Genomic DNA, 14,455 nt, shown 5'->3' with positions numbered 1-14,455 from the left:
AACAAATAATACGTGTCCAGAACATACATACATTTAAATTAAGGGTAAGCATGTCCTTGACTTTCATGGATATCCTTATGAGGATACACGTTTTCCCGTGATGAAAGTCATCTGTTAACGTGAATCTTGTGCCATTCAAAATTTACGCCACACATTCACCTCACATTAGTTACAACCAGTACATGTACATTACATACTAATTGTGAAAATATACTAGAGATCTCCCATAAAACTAAAGGCTAATCTCAATAACAACAATCAACAATTGGAAATAATCAAACACATCAAACTATTAATTAAAAAAAACTTTTCCAGAACTAGCTTTTCTCTGATTGATGTTCACCTTTGTTTTTGTATTTCGACATAACATTAGCATTTACATTTAGCATTATACATCAGTATAATTAAATATATCTCACACGCTGAAAACCATAAAGGAAGGAAAGGAAAAAGAAAGTGGTATCTTGTTTCTATCCACATTGCAACCACGTACATGCCCCCATGAAGCCAATCACAGCTTGCTGATGCGCAAATTAAGATTGCGCTGGAAGTGGGGGAGTGGGTTGTCAGTATCAAAGCCAGTTTCAAAGGACGGCTTTTTTCTGAGAGCTAGAGCAGCGACAACTATCGCCAGCACGGCTGTCAGTCCCCATATCTGGTGCACCTTTCCCGACTGCAAATCCTGGTACAGGAAGTTGTGAACTTTCCCACTGAAACCAGGCACAGTGTAAGAGGAATGGCCTGCCTGGCCCAAGAAGTATTCCAGCGGTACGGAGAAGACGTCGCTCACTTCCGCTGGGTTGGGCTGAGCTTCGAACAAGTCCTCGATGAAGGCGACCACCGGGGTCACCAAAAGGCCGCTCTGAGGGGGGACAGAACCCGGCAGACAGTCAGACAGGAGAAAATCAGCTCTTTCCATCATTTAAGCTGCGCATCTGGACCCGGCATCTGTTCACTGTTGTCCCCAGCCAATCCCTCAGGAAATTTCTAAAGCATAACTACAAAACATGCAGCATTTTATCCTCTGAGCTGCGTGCGGGAGTCTGTCGAGTTGAGCTACGGAAATTAGGTAGTCTGGGGAACAATCACTGCAGCATCTGCTTGGATGTCTCTGCACAGGCCCATTTTCTCATTACTAGCAGCACATACGACTGTAACATCATATTCATTACAATGTGCAGGCAGTGTTCATTTGCATTACCATTTCTTTGGGAGAACAACTGTCACCTTATAATAGAGAAGAAATGTTGATTCAGAATGTGCTCTGTTTTTTTTTTCTTTGGTGTTGTTGAGACAATGCTTTAAAGTGTTATGGGTTCATTCTGGATTGAAATGGGACAAACATTACCATACAGGGAGTCCTGATTTTCATTCAAAAAACAAAGCCTTGCTTTCCTGTCTCCTACTATTACCACAGTCATAACATTTCAACATATTATCTATATTAGAACCCATTTTAGGGGAGAGTATGTATGAAAAGCAGCACTGACTATTATGTGCAGAGTAGCTACACAGAAAATGTGTTGGGAAGGGGACGCCATTACATGTAGAATGTAACAAAAAAAAAACAGCCATACCTTATTTATTATCGGGAAAAGCTTGCAAACAACCTCCACCTTATCTGGAGTGAGGCCTATTTCTTCCTCAGCTTCCCTGAGAGCAGTGTCTATCTCGTCACGGTCCCTTGGGTCATACTTGCCACCTGGAAAGCACACCTCCCCAGCATTGCTTTTCAGCTTTTAAGAAAGAGGGAGAAAGTTGCCATTTTCGCAAGGAAAACCCAGCAATATTAGCAAATTATGTCAAATGATACCATTTTCTTACATGCTCTAAAAGCAGAGATGCATTATTTACTATTTGACATTACATTTCACTAGTTAACAAAATAAACGATAGTAATAAATATGCCAGTACTTTTCAGTTACTCAATTTGGCCCATGAAAATGTTTGTTCTCGAGTGGCAAAGCGACATTACTGCGCCCCCATGTGGACAGGCATACATGCACGTACATACTGACGAAGGTGAAACAAACAAATGTAAAACAAAACCAAAAAAAAAAAAAAAAAACATACAAATGGCAGAAACTGTAAAAAGACAAAAAATTAGGACATAGTGTCTCATTTCAAATAATAGTTTTCGCCACGTATCCTTTGCCAAAGAAAGTAAAAATACACTAACTAACTAAATAAATAAATAAGGACACAGGGGACAGGAAAGTCCATTGACCCAGGACTGGTTACTTCCTGGTCTGGATGTGACATTTAGTCCACAGATTTACTCAACAGAGCTGAACGTCTGTGAGTTATCAGACACAGTAAATTGTTTTAAAGGCAATAATACACTAACCTGCAATGAACGAAGTGTCATGAGTACATGGATTTCTCCTTTTTTCACAAATAATGGTATCAGCACTGAAGCTTTTGGCAAAACCGGTAGATATGAAAATGTGCTTCCGATTTCGTGTTGCTTCAGATTGTCTTTAATCTTTCCTTTAATGTCGTCCATCATAATAAATTGATCTATCTACCTACGGCTGACAAGCTATCATTTATCACTTAATTTAGGACCTGAGCGCTTCTTTCAGACCCAGTTTCGCGATCTTGTAGTTTGAGAAATGACTGCGTCTTGTCACTTGTCACCCCATGTACCCGCACCGTACTGTTGCACCGTTCTTAGATGCTGAATATACGTCATAGCATTCTGATGTACCGAAATGCATGCTGCACGTACACAATAACCGCATGACATGTTTAGCTAACTTAGCTAGCTACAGCTAGTGAACAGCTAATGAACTTCATCAAAAGTTTCCACCAAGCTCTTGTCATCAAGTTAGCAATATTGAAAGCTAAAATCTAGCGAGTCCGAAAGCTAGCAAACTGAACATCCGAAGCAACCCATACATTAAACGACAGCAACAAAATCGCAAGCAGCACCTCTCGGACAGAAATTAAGCTTTCGTGTGGCAACTGAACACTCGTTTGCTAAAAAGTAGTACTTTACTTAAGGACTAAGTGTATGTTACTGCACGTAACAACACCTGACACCCGGAATCTGAGAAACAGGAAACGCGTGGCTAGAGAGCTATAAGAGTACAAGAAGGAAATATCGCCCCACCTGCTGGTGGGGAATAATTGCAGTAGTATACTTTTTCGTCAAGTGTGACTGTAATCTCCAAGAGGTGGTAGCTAGATTTACATGCAGATTGTTACTTAGATGGGAAAATGCATTCAAAGTTTACATAGTAACTTTGTAGAAATCAATCAATAAATAAATAACAATGAAAAGATTTAAAAAGTACAAAAATTTCACTACTTAGTAAAAAAAAAAAATCTGCCCTTTTGGAAAGGAGAACAGTTGTTCTGCTTTGAAGAACAGACACAACTGTGGACATAGGACCATGTCTAAGTATGGTGTGCCTCTTTGAAACTGTTTCAGATTGTAATCTCTACTGATGATAGAAGAATCAATCGACAGTATTCTGCAGCGTTCTGCCTGTGGATTTTTGGGTATTTTTTATTATTATTATTTATTTTTTTATTTCACAAGTATGTGTCCTTGAAGAAATATCTTTCTTGTTATTGATTAGGGTACATGCTCACCTACTGTTCATGAGGCTACTTGTAAAGGAATAACTGGAAAGTGGCGCGAGACATAAATTCCTTCAATTAGTTGTTCTAGATCAGCATATATAGCAGCTGGAGAACCCTCATTTTAATCAAGCCGTACCCAAGGTTTAATAATTCGCGTGATAAATCAATCCGTACTAAAGGTTTCAGTTCGAATATAAAATTACAAGAGGGCAATTTTACTTTGTCTAAACTGATCTGTAAGGAGCTTTGTGGTACAGCAGGAAATGATAATAAAAAAACCCATCCGAAACTGAAAGTAAAACTTTCGGGGCGCGGTCTGCTACCCTGTTTTTCTCTTCGTGGAGATCGCATTTCTGTCTTCGGTGGATTTCACCCGAAATGTAATTCCGTAGAGAGTTGGACTGATTTCGATGGTATGTCATTTTTTTCCCTCTCTGATTCGTGCGTAAACATGTTAATCTGACGTGAGATAAAATGCAAAAAATAATAATAATAATAATAATAAAACAAAAAAGTGCAAAAAACAACACGTATACAAGGGGCAGACAAAGCAAACAGACTGGCACGCGGCGCCAGCTTTGGATCTGTGTCAAATTGTATTTGCCACTGATGAAAAAAAAAAACATATATCGACAGTGTAGCGTTCTTTTATATATCTTGTAATTTTCACTTGTGTGTCGTTAGAGAAATCTTTTTTCTTGTTGGTAGGGTGTAGGCTGACGTCCTGTTCACTAGGCTGCTTGTAAAGGAATAGATGGAAAGTGTGTTAAAAACTGTTTAATGTGTGAGTTTCTAAAGCAACATAGGAGATGTAACAGATTTTGAAAGAGGTCAAATTTATTTAATCGAGGGCAACAGTATCGAATATCATTACAACATAAACAGAACAAGGAAAAACTCCATCAGGAAACAGAAACAGTGGTCACAAGTTCACCAACATAATGAACTTCAGAAAGTTTATATATATATATATATATATATATATATATATATATAGTTTACATATATATATATATATGTATAGGTGTGTGTGTGAGGGCTACCATTAATCAGAAACTGAAACTGAACAAGTGTAACAAAGATGGATTTTTTGAGCAGTAGAGTAGATTTCTGTCACCTTCATTTCTCAATCAATTGGAGGCTTTCCTTCTTTAAGAATGGTCTGATATCCTACTAAAAACTGTTCAAAACTTGTATAATAGCATTCCAAGATGGAGTGAAGCTGCTCTGAAGGCAAAAGGCAGGCATAACTCATAATTATGAATAAGTATTCCTTTATTGTTTGATGTTTCCTTTCTGTCAATCCCCTGTTGCTAGCCTACTTAGTTACTTATTGAATGGGTGATGTTTTAATGCCTTACGTGCATTTCACCTACCGCTTGCAGCATTAAATTAAACTCTGAGAAGTACTGAATGGGTCTGAATACAGGACAAGAGGCATGTTGTGATATTTCAACATGCCAGTGGAAATACCACAGACACACAGTGAGCTTTGCCAAATCTGAAATCATCAAAGGGATTTAGGAACCTACAAACCGCAAAATGACAGATAAGCAAATCAGCCTGTCTTTTTTCATTGGCTGGGCTTATGAGCCACAGGATCATAACCTTTCATGGGTAAGCAGTTTTGAGGTCGTTTTGTTTGTTCTGTAACGTTTCTGCAACGTTCGCGTGTTTATGAGCTAGCAGTTTCAGTGCTGGAAAAAGAGCCTGTACTGGTTGCAAAAAAACTGGTTGCTTGTTCATGTCTGTCCTGCGTGGGTGAGATGCTTGACAGAATGGAAACCTAGCCCATCTGTGGTGGCAGCAACATCGATATTATTCAGGCTGATCAGAGTATTTGAAATAACTTCAGTATATTTTTATATTTTGTCTTATCTCTTAAGGTGTGGCTCCAAGTTTATCCAAATGTCATTTCAACTGTTAATTTTCCATCAAAACCACGTGGCGCTACAGAAAACCATTGGCAGGTTGTTGGTGCGGATATTTAAAAAAAAATCGGTGAGGTGTGGTTTTGGAATCCAGTTGCAAAAGAGCAGGTGAAACTGAAGGTGAATGCACTGAAGACAGGAACAATGTCACAACATATTTTATGCTTATGAGTTTTTTAAGGTGTGTCTCTGCATATGTTGTTTCTGTGTCTGCTCCCTATGTACTGACATTGCATACTGTTTTATACTAATTTCAACAGTGAATTTAAAGAAACTCACAGTATAGCACAAAAGGGCAACACTATCTCCACTTCCCTTTTAGCTTTTTTTTACTTTCTCTTTCATGTTGTCTTCTGTTGTACTTGTTAATCTCTGGACCTGTGCATTCCTATCTTATGACCTTAGAAAGTTTCATTTATTCAGCATTGTGCTGGTAACAGTTTATACCTCTACAGATGTAATGCTCATCTTATTTTCTTACACCTTTATCTGTGTAAAAATATTTGTGAGGTTCTTCCAATTTTGCTTTATTTTACTACTACATTTTCAGTATGGTAATGGTTTTTCTTTTTCCCCCCAGAGTGGCAGCTTTCATTAACCCAGAAGAGTATATGTATCTGAAGTAAGTCATATGTATATTATTAGTATGTTGCCTAACTTTAATGTTAAAATGTGATCCATGCTTGTGGTAGATTATCTATTACTAAACTTTTGTTGTCTGTTTCACATTAAGCTGTCCCTTTGGACACATCACTTCATAATGGAGCCCAAAGAACATACTTCCTCAGCTCTGTCTGAAAAAGTCTTCAGTTTGCTAAGAGGCATCAGTGAACTTAGACGAAATGGGAAGGACAGGAAAGACAGTGGGGTACAAGATAAAGAGAAAGAGATTCAAAACCTTCTGAGAGCCCCGGAACACGAGTGGCTCCCACCAGATAAAACAATTCAGGAACTGGAAGAGTTTGTCAAACAATTTGTGACGGATTGCAAGGCTTCTGCAGAAACCAGTGTGGGCGGACATAGCCCTGACATCATCAGAAACGCATCCGGAGGTCTGGCGCTGAGAGGGATACTCCTGAGCAAGGATCTGCAGGAGCTGTCTAAAGAACGGAAAACCCTTCTCGAGGTGCCAAAGAATGTGACATTTGTTAACTCAAGCAAGGCTCCGCAGGACCTGACGGTAAATTTCGAATGTCTCCAACAAGAGCAGCATTTCCAGCAGTGTGTGCACAGCACAGGGCTTAACATTTCAGGGGGTGTATCAGGCAAGAGGTGGGGCTGCACTGCGGGAGTCAGAGCTGGGTACGACTCATCGCAGCAATCAGACGAAAGCAGTTCGTCAAACAAAGAAACTGTGTACGCCTCCATTTTGAAGTACTCGTCTGTTCCGATAGCTAGCTGCGAATTCAGTGCAAAGGATCTCAGATTATCAGGGCCAGCGCTGGACAGCCTCAGACAGCTCCAAGATACTTTCAAATATGCACCTTCCAGTGCATTAAAAGAGAAATGTTGTGCAGAGTTTCTGTATTCGTATGGCTCACATGCAAACTGCGGCACTCTTGTCTTTGGGGGTATTTTTGAGACAAAGGCAGAAACATCCAACTACAAAAAGGATGAGAAGAGCACTGTCTTTCAAATGCTAAGTGACGTGCTGCATTCGTCTGTCAACGTCAATTTGTTTGGATTAGTAGATATTGATAATACCGTCTCAAAAACATCTTCTTCTTCTAACTACAGTAAGGGGTATACACGTGAGCAACTGAAAAGCACCAGAGTGTCAATTCAGAAAGTGGGTGGTCCTCCCACAGCATCAGACGTCACTGAGTGGAAGAGAGGTTTGCTGTCGAAACCGGAAACGTGGCAAGTGATTGACAGGGGTTCCCTTGAGGAATTAGTGCCAGTTTGGGTAATACTCTCAAACCACGTCGGTGACCTTGAGGACTGTCAGCTGCTTGCTCAGAACTTGAGGAAGAGCTGGGAGAAGGAGACGCAACTTTTTGACAAGCATTCTGACGTTAAACTCCTGAAATCCTTGAGGGAAATACAGAAAAAAATAACAAGTGTTAAAATGTGGAACGATCAGCCAGAGGAGGAGTTTCTCAAAAATTGTGAGGGATATGTGAGTGAATGCCAACAGTTTAAACTGAGCCTCGCATGCTCAGACTTACTGTGGTATGAAAAATTCCTTTGTGCCACAGAAGTACAGCGTTTCATTGATAAAGCCGCAGGATGCATAGATCAGTGTAGAAATAAAAAATACCTCACCATGATGCTGTCCAGTGTGCTTGAGCCTATTGAACTCATTCAGACCAGTAAATTCCCAAATATTGCTCAGATTCGTAGCAAACTCAGTGACTTTCAGGGTATGACGAAACCCTCATACATTACACTGGAAAGTGCAATGAGAATTGTGAAAGAGACAAAGACTGAATTTGTAAAGGCTAGCCCTGAGGACATTGAAGCACATCAGAAGTTATGCTTGGATCTCCACAAGACAATTGATGCACTGCAGCTCAACCTCAAACAAAAAGAGAAGTATGCAGATGTTCTGGTGACAGGGATTCTCAGTTTGGTTTTTACTGGGCCACATCGTAATTCAAAATCTTCTTTGACAGAGAAGGATCTGGATTCCCTTTTCGTTCAAATGGGAAAGATTGAGAATATTCTGGAAACTCTGAAGCCTTTAAACGACACGCAGCGTGAGGCCTTTCTGATTTACGAAGCTTTAAAAAGCTTCAGGGAAGTTGGCTGGCAAGAGAAAGACTGCACTGCTGGTATAAAAATCCTCTGCAAAAGGTCGGGAAAGGACATTTCTCCAAGGGTTAGAGAAGTGGCTTTCACTGACAGCGGCAACGTAAAAACAGACCTTCAAAACCTTGAAGACCAACTCATTTGTCTGTTCAAAAATGAATTGCTCCCAAGTACTCAAAAAGCAACTGAACAAAAGAAAGAACTTGAAGACTTCCTGACTTCACTGAATCAGACCACATGCATAGACACTGGACATCTCCCCACCACGAGGAACAGTGACTTCACGATACAAGAACTACTACAACAGCTTGGGATGAACGAATACTACCCAGGAAAACTTAAACTGCGTGACGTATTGGAAATCGGACTGGATTCAGTAATGGACCAAACGGGAACTGAAAGCAACCGTATTATGTGGAATTTCATTCGAAAAGTCTTGATGGCTAATTCAACTGCAAGGAAAGTGACAACTACCCCAAGAAAGAATGCAGACACAGAGACAGAGGAGAGACAGGCCAGCGAATCAGACCTTCTGGATGTCGATGAGTTATTTATGGAGGAAGAAAAATGCAGCGAAACATCCTTTAACCCTCTTGACATCACCGTCATGACACTTCTGTGTTCGGATCAATTGTTGCAGCAGGAATTAATGTCCAAAATGACAATGTGCCAATTCGCTGTCCCTCTTTTGATTCCAAACAGTCTTGGAAAAGAAGTGTCTTTATTCCTGTGGGCACTGCTAAGTATTGTTAAAAAATGGACACCAAAATCACTAGCTCAAAGCAGAGGATTTATAGAAGAAAATATAGCAGTCAAAAAAATGCCAACGGTATCATTTGTTCGTATTGGGACCTGCAAAGAATCAAAGTCAAAAATCCTTAACGAGATGCTAAGTGATGGTCAGCTCAGTTTCTTTGTTAATCGGCACATGGAGCAAGGTGATGTGAAGAGAAAAATATCAGATGGAGTGGCAGAAGTGTGCTGGTATCTCCCCAGCGGCAATGACACATTGGACACTTTCTCGGAAGCCTTTGCTGTGGTAAACCTTCGAGGGGATGCGCTGGAACATAGTACCCAGCTACGTTTTCTTACCGAAGTGTCTTCTGCCACGTTTGTGTTTGTTGACAAAATTGGAAATGAGGAAAAAGCATTCATTACGTCTCATTTGAGCTCTCTGAAGATGTCCAGGTTGTTTCTTGTGATGAACACCTCCCAGAGTGATAAACCTGAAACGGCTGCAAATCTGAAAATTCTTATTCCTTTGTTGGAACTAAAGAAGGATCAATACGTTCAGTTGGGAAAATCAAACACGGACATCCTGAAGAACCTCCGTGAAAGGGTTTCCAATGAAGTGACGCAGTCAATAAAAAAGAAACAGAAGCTTTTTAGCTTAGATGAAATGGCTGATGTTGCTAGAGGCCAGGGTATTTTTGTGGATGAAGATGAAGACAATTGCAAAAAAGGCAAAGCAGCTGCAAAAGAAATTATGACAATGATGGAAGAAAATGAAAATGTTGCATATTTCAAGAAGAACAGCCTGTGTTATCAAGGGGACCAGTGGAAAATGTGGTCCAAAATCGACAAGGAGCAGTCTCGTCTGAGAGCTCGTGGAGCAGAGTCTGCAGTAGACTACATAGAAAAACTACAAAGGGAAAAGAGGAGACTTAGAGAAGAACAACTTGGATTTAAAGTCTCAAATTTTATGAGGAAGTTCATCGAGCAGATGCACAGCCAGAACCATGCCAAAATGTTCTTTATGCAGTGGCTAAAACTCGAACTTGACTCCAGGTCAAGAAAGGATTTAAAAGTCTTGCACGACAGATACAAGCAGTTATGTGACGATGGCAAATCACAGACACAAGAGCTGAAAGACCTTGACGGAAAGATTTCAGAAAGCTCTTTGGGGCTGGAGCACTTACTGCGTGAAGTGGGGCAAATTTATGAAGCTACGGCAAATAACACCATGCCACAGGAGAGAGGCCTCTATCAACAATTGCCACAGTATGCAGCTAAGCTAATGCTGGATGGAATCCCCTTGGAACTCATCGATGGAGATGCCTCTAACATTCCACTGCAGTGGGTTACAAACGTGCTGGAAGAAATTGAAAACATCATTGGGAAAGAAAGCAGAATGTTTGTTGTGACAGTTCTGGGAGTGCAAAGCACAGGCAAATCCACTCTCTTGAACACCATGTTTGGTCTGCAGTTTGCTGTAAGCAGCGGACGCTGCACCCGTGGGGCATTCATGCAGCTCCTGAGGGTCAAAGGTGACTTTAAGAAGCAACTGGGGTGTGACTTTGTGATGGTGATTGACACCGAGGGCCTGAAGGCACCTGAACTGGCTCAGATGGACGACAGCTATGAACACGACAACGAATTGGCCACGCTGGTGATTGGTCTGAGTGACCTGACCTTGGTGAACATGTCAATGGAGAACTCTGCTGAGATGAGAGATATTCTGCAGATTGTTGTGCATGCGTTCATTCGTATGAAGGAGGTCGGGCGGCGACCTAATTGTCAGTTTGTCCATCAAAACGCAGGGGATATTGCAGCCCATGAAAAGAACATCAGAGACCGAAGGCATTTCTTTGACCAACTTAATGAAATGACAAAAGCTGCTGCTAGAATGGAGGAAAGAGAGGGGCAGTACTCATCTTTTGGGGATGTAATGGACTATGACGCTTCAAAAAGCAACTGGTACATTGGCAGCCTTTGGCACGGAAATCCACCCATGGCAGCAGTGAACACGGGCTACTGCAAGGACATTCTCGATCTGAAACTGTACATCTTTCATTGCCTTGAACAGCGTCAAAACACCAGGAAACCTGGCACCGTGCGTGATTTCGGCAAATGGATGAAAAGCATCTGGGCGGCAGTGAAAAAGGAAAACTTCATATTCAGTTTCAAGAATTCTTTGGTTGCCGAGGCCTACAATGAGCTTTCCCTTAAATACCGTGACTGGGAATGGGAGCTAAGAGAGTTCATAATGTCTTGGACACAGGAGTCAGAAAACAAAATAAAGAATGCATCACAAATGGAACTCAGTACAATCCTGTCTGACCTTGAACGTGACTTAAATGCAAAGATAAATGAAAAGGTTGCAGTTTGCATACAGAAGCTTGAAGAATTCTTCAACAGTGGCAAAGACAATGTGCATTTGATTGAGAGATACAAGGCAGAGTTTCAGCATAGCCTTGAGATACTTGGCAGGGAGCTAAAGAACAGCTCCATAAGCAAGTGTTCTGATACCATTTCAAGACAGAAAGCGTTGCAAAAACTGAACCAAGTTCAGAGAGGTTATCAACAGCAGATTGAGAATCAAGTAAATAGCCTCTTAATGTCCTGCAAAAAACAGAAGACGTTGTTACAGGAAAGTGAGCTGGAGTATGAGTTTGAAAACATGTGGCGAGAGGTGACACTGACATTTCCAAATTCAACCTCTGATAAACGCAGTGTGGCCAATGACATGGAGAATGCTCTCTGCGATGCCATACCAGCAAAATACCAGCATTTGGTGTGGGACAATCTACACCTGATCAATGAAGACCATCTGGATGAATTCACCGTAGTAAAGAATCATTTGGATCTCAAATGGAAAATTGTACCTGAAATGATCAAAAATCCATTTAAAAACACAAACTTGGCTGAACAAATGAAGGAACACTTTGTCTACAACATCAAAAAGATTCTTGATGACAAAGTGGAAGACAACATTAATTACGACCAAAATTTCTGTCAGGAAATGTTAAGAGCAATTGATCGGCTTTTGGAGAGTTGTGTTACTGAGTCTCCCAGATTCAATGAAAGTTTCAAGGTGGACTTCAAATTGCACCTCAGCGGCCATGCAGTAAAACGATTTGAAGAAATGCAGGACAGGTTTTACCAAGAGAATGACCCTGTGCAGAAACTAGGACGACTTAAAAGAAGGTATCTTGAAATTTTTAAAGACACCTATTGCAAACGGGACCAGACCCACAAAAAAGCTGAAATGTTTTGTAAGGATTGTTTAATGCCAGCTACAATACAGTGCATTGAATCAAAGCTCGGTGCCTCATTGCTGGAAGACTTGAGGTGCAACAGGGTGTCTCTTGCACTTTCCACCAGCAAGTTTTTCCATGTGTCTCTTCTGATGCACCTGATGGAAGAGAATGATTTTGCTGAGTACTTCCGTTACATCAATCACTATGAGGAATATGCAACTGAGTGGGTGAAAAAATGTGTCCTCAAGCACTGTGCGGAAGAGACAGATGATGGGAAAACAAGACTTGCTGGACTCGCCAGTCGCATTCTGAAACAGGTATTGTATACAGCCAAGGAAGCGGTCAAAGATGCAGAGGCTGTCACTGTTTCAAACCAGATTGATGGCTTTATAGAAGTTTTTGTGAAGAAAATGGACAGAGAGCTTGTGATTCCTACTGACAACCTAGACATAGTTGCCTTTCAGAATGATGGTAACAACAAAACCTTTGCTGAAGCTGTTCTTGATGGTATTAATGAACTTGAAAAGGACATTGAAGAGCAAATCACCAACTGGGATGTGGAAGAAACTGTTCTTAACCTTTCCACGAAACCAACAGAGGAGCTTATCAATTCTTTGCTCAACTGCAAGAAGCAGTGTCCTTTCTGTGGTGTACCATGCGAACGAGCAGGCCTGAACCATTCAGATCATTTCTCCGAGTATCACATCCCGGATGGCCTTTGCGGCTATACCCAAAATACCTCGAAGAAGTTGTCCACTTACATCTGCACCATTTCAGTATCATCTGGGGAGTGTTTCTTGAATGAAGACACAGACTACAGATACGTACCATACAGAAACTACAAATCTGTCAACGAGTTCTACAGATCATGGCAGATTCAGTCAGATTCCAGTTACAAGGCATCTTCATACTGGAAGTATGTGTTCTACAGATTCAACAATGAATTTGCTCACAGATATGCGGCCGAACCTGCTACAATCCCTGAAGGGTGGAAAATAAGTGAAGAACAAGTGAAGACAGACCTTGAAGAGGCTTATCAAGTCAGCCTAGATGCTGTTTCTTATTGAAGAGGCTTATCAAGTCAGCCTAGATGCTGTTTCTTAACTTGATGGAGGTTGTTTAAAATAAAGGGAGATGGATTTTTTTTTACATTGATTTAGCATAGTTGTAGGTAAGACTTACAGATTCATAATGTATGCATGTAGTATTTACCCATTCACAAATTGGCTTTAAATGATTACACTGTCACCCTTGTATGCTCTACTTTTATTATTATTTTACACATAAGCATTGCTGTGGTAAGGTGCTGGGCTCATAACCAAAAGGTTGCAGGTTTGATTCACCGGGGCACTGCTGTTGTACCCCTGGGCAAGGTACTTAACCCACCTTAAAGCCTCAGTAAATATCCAGCTGTATAACTGGATAAAACTGTAACCTGTGTAAGTTGCTGTGGATAAGAGTATCTGCTAAACGATAATAATGTAACAGAGATATACTCAGATTACAATATGAAAACAGTGAAATTATAACTCACATGAAGAAATTCATTTTTGCAAATTGTTTGTGACAGAAGCACTTAATAAATATTTTGTCTTCTAACCATTTCTCTGGCACCCTCTCAGTTATTGAGGTGGTTTTAAGAGTCACATTAGACCTTGACTTGAAAGCGACATTCTGTCTGAAGGAAAGCTTCACTATCTTGTTTTTAAGGCATAAAATGACAGCTTTAAAAGGTGAATTTCATAAAAGGAGATATCACATAAAAAGCTTAAGAGAATTATTAGCTTGTGTCACTGCTGGAGGCTTAATGATGGGTTGAGTAATGACTGCATACAATTAACAGTGGTGACAATTATTCCACCATTGAGGAATGGTAATGCACCAGTAAATTCTTGTGATCTGGTGGAGAAATTGTTCTATTATAGCCTACATTTTCCTATTTAAACTGTCAAGTATCATTTGGACTAAGTGTGTCTTCTCCCAGAGAAATCACAACTATCAGTGCTGATTCATCAATCAGTCTTAATGAGATTCAGTAATCAAAATTGGACATCAATAGCAACATGTGGAACATCTGTGGTAATGTGGAACAATGGGAGGAACTGATTAATGTGAGTGCCTGTCTGTTTAACATCATGAGAAGTTCGACACACATAAAATAGCATGTTTTTTCTGTATTCTGTGTTCTGTCTGGAGTGTTGT

At 40.6% G+C, this 14,455-nt stretch overlaps 2 protein-coding genes across 3 annotated transcripts; one reads left to right on the top strand and one right to left on the bottom strand.

Annotated features, from left to right (window-relative positions):
• Positions 1 to 487: 487 nt before the first annotated feature.
• On the bottom strand, positions 488 to 2,984 carry nudt7 (nudix (nucleoside diphosphate linked moiety X)-type motif 7). The gene is made up of 3 exons (XM_036544463.1): positions 2,348 to 2,984; positions 1,578 to 1,736; positions 488 to 862 (listed from the first exon to the last, which is right to left on the bottom strand). The coding sequence occupies exons 1-3, from the start codon at positions 2,507 to 2,509 to the stop codon at positions 512 to 514; spliced, it is 672 nt and encodes a 223-aa protein (XP_036400356.1). The 5' UTR covers positions 2,510 to 2,984; the 3' UTR covers positions 488 to 511.
• Positions 2,985 to 3,915: 931 nt separating this feature from the next.
• LOC118788144 (interferon-induced very large GTPase 1-like) lies at positions 3,916 to 13,594 on the top strand. 2 transcript variants are annotated; one of them, XM_036544032.1, is made up of 3 exons: positions 3,916 to 4,004; positions 6,103 to 6,144; positions 6,256 to 13,594. In XM_036544032.1, the coding sequence occupies exon 3, from the start codon at positions 6,283 to 6,285 to the stop codon at positions 13,318 to 13,320; it is 7,038 nt and encodes a 2,345-aa protein (XP_036399925.1). In that variant the 5' UTR covers positions 3,916 to 4,004; positions 6,103 to 6,144; positions 6,256 to 6,282; the 3' UTR covers positions 13,321 to 13,594. The 2 variants fall into 2 exon arrangements, with proteins under 2 accessions (XP_036399925.1, XP_036399924.1); XM_036544031.1 differs by having other exon boundaries at positions 6,103 to 13,594.
• The last annotated feature ends 861 nt before the right edge of the window (positions 13,595 to 14,455 follow it).

Source organism: Megalops cyprinoides, chromosome 13 (genome assembly GCF_013368585.1).
Source record: "Megalops cyprinoides isolate fMegCyp1 chromosome 13, fMegCyp1.pri, whole genome shotgun sequence".
Classification (NCBI taxonomy): domain Eukaryota; kingdom Metazoa; phylum Chordata; class Actinopteri; order Elopiformes; family Megalopidae; genus Megalops; species Megalops cyprinoides.
Note: the sequence above shows the minus strand (reverse complement) of the source record. Positions and strands in the feature narration are given on the sequence as shown.

Excerpts from the sequence above, each read along its gene's own strand:
- LOC118788144 (XM_036544031.1), top strand. The coding sequence starts at position 6,202 with ATGCTTGTGGTAGATTATCTATTACTAAACTTTTGTTGTCTGTTTCAC.
- nudt7 (XM_036544463.1), bottom strand. The coding sequence starts at position 2,509 with ATGATGGACGACATTAAAGGAAAGATTAAAGACAATCTGAAGCAACAC. Across the intron at positions 1,737-2,347 it reads TGACACTTCGTTCATTGCAG|CTGAAAAGCAATGCTGGGGA; the intron begins GTTAGTGTATTA and ends CTTTCTTAAAAG. Across the intron at positions 863-1,577 it reads TTTTCCCGATAATAAATAAG|AGCGGCCTTTTGGTGACCCC; the intron begins GTATGGCTGTTT and ends GTCCCCCCTCAG.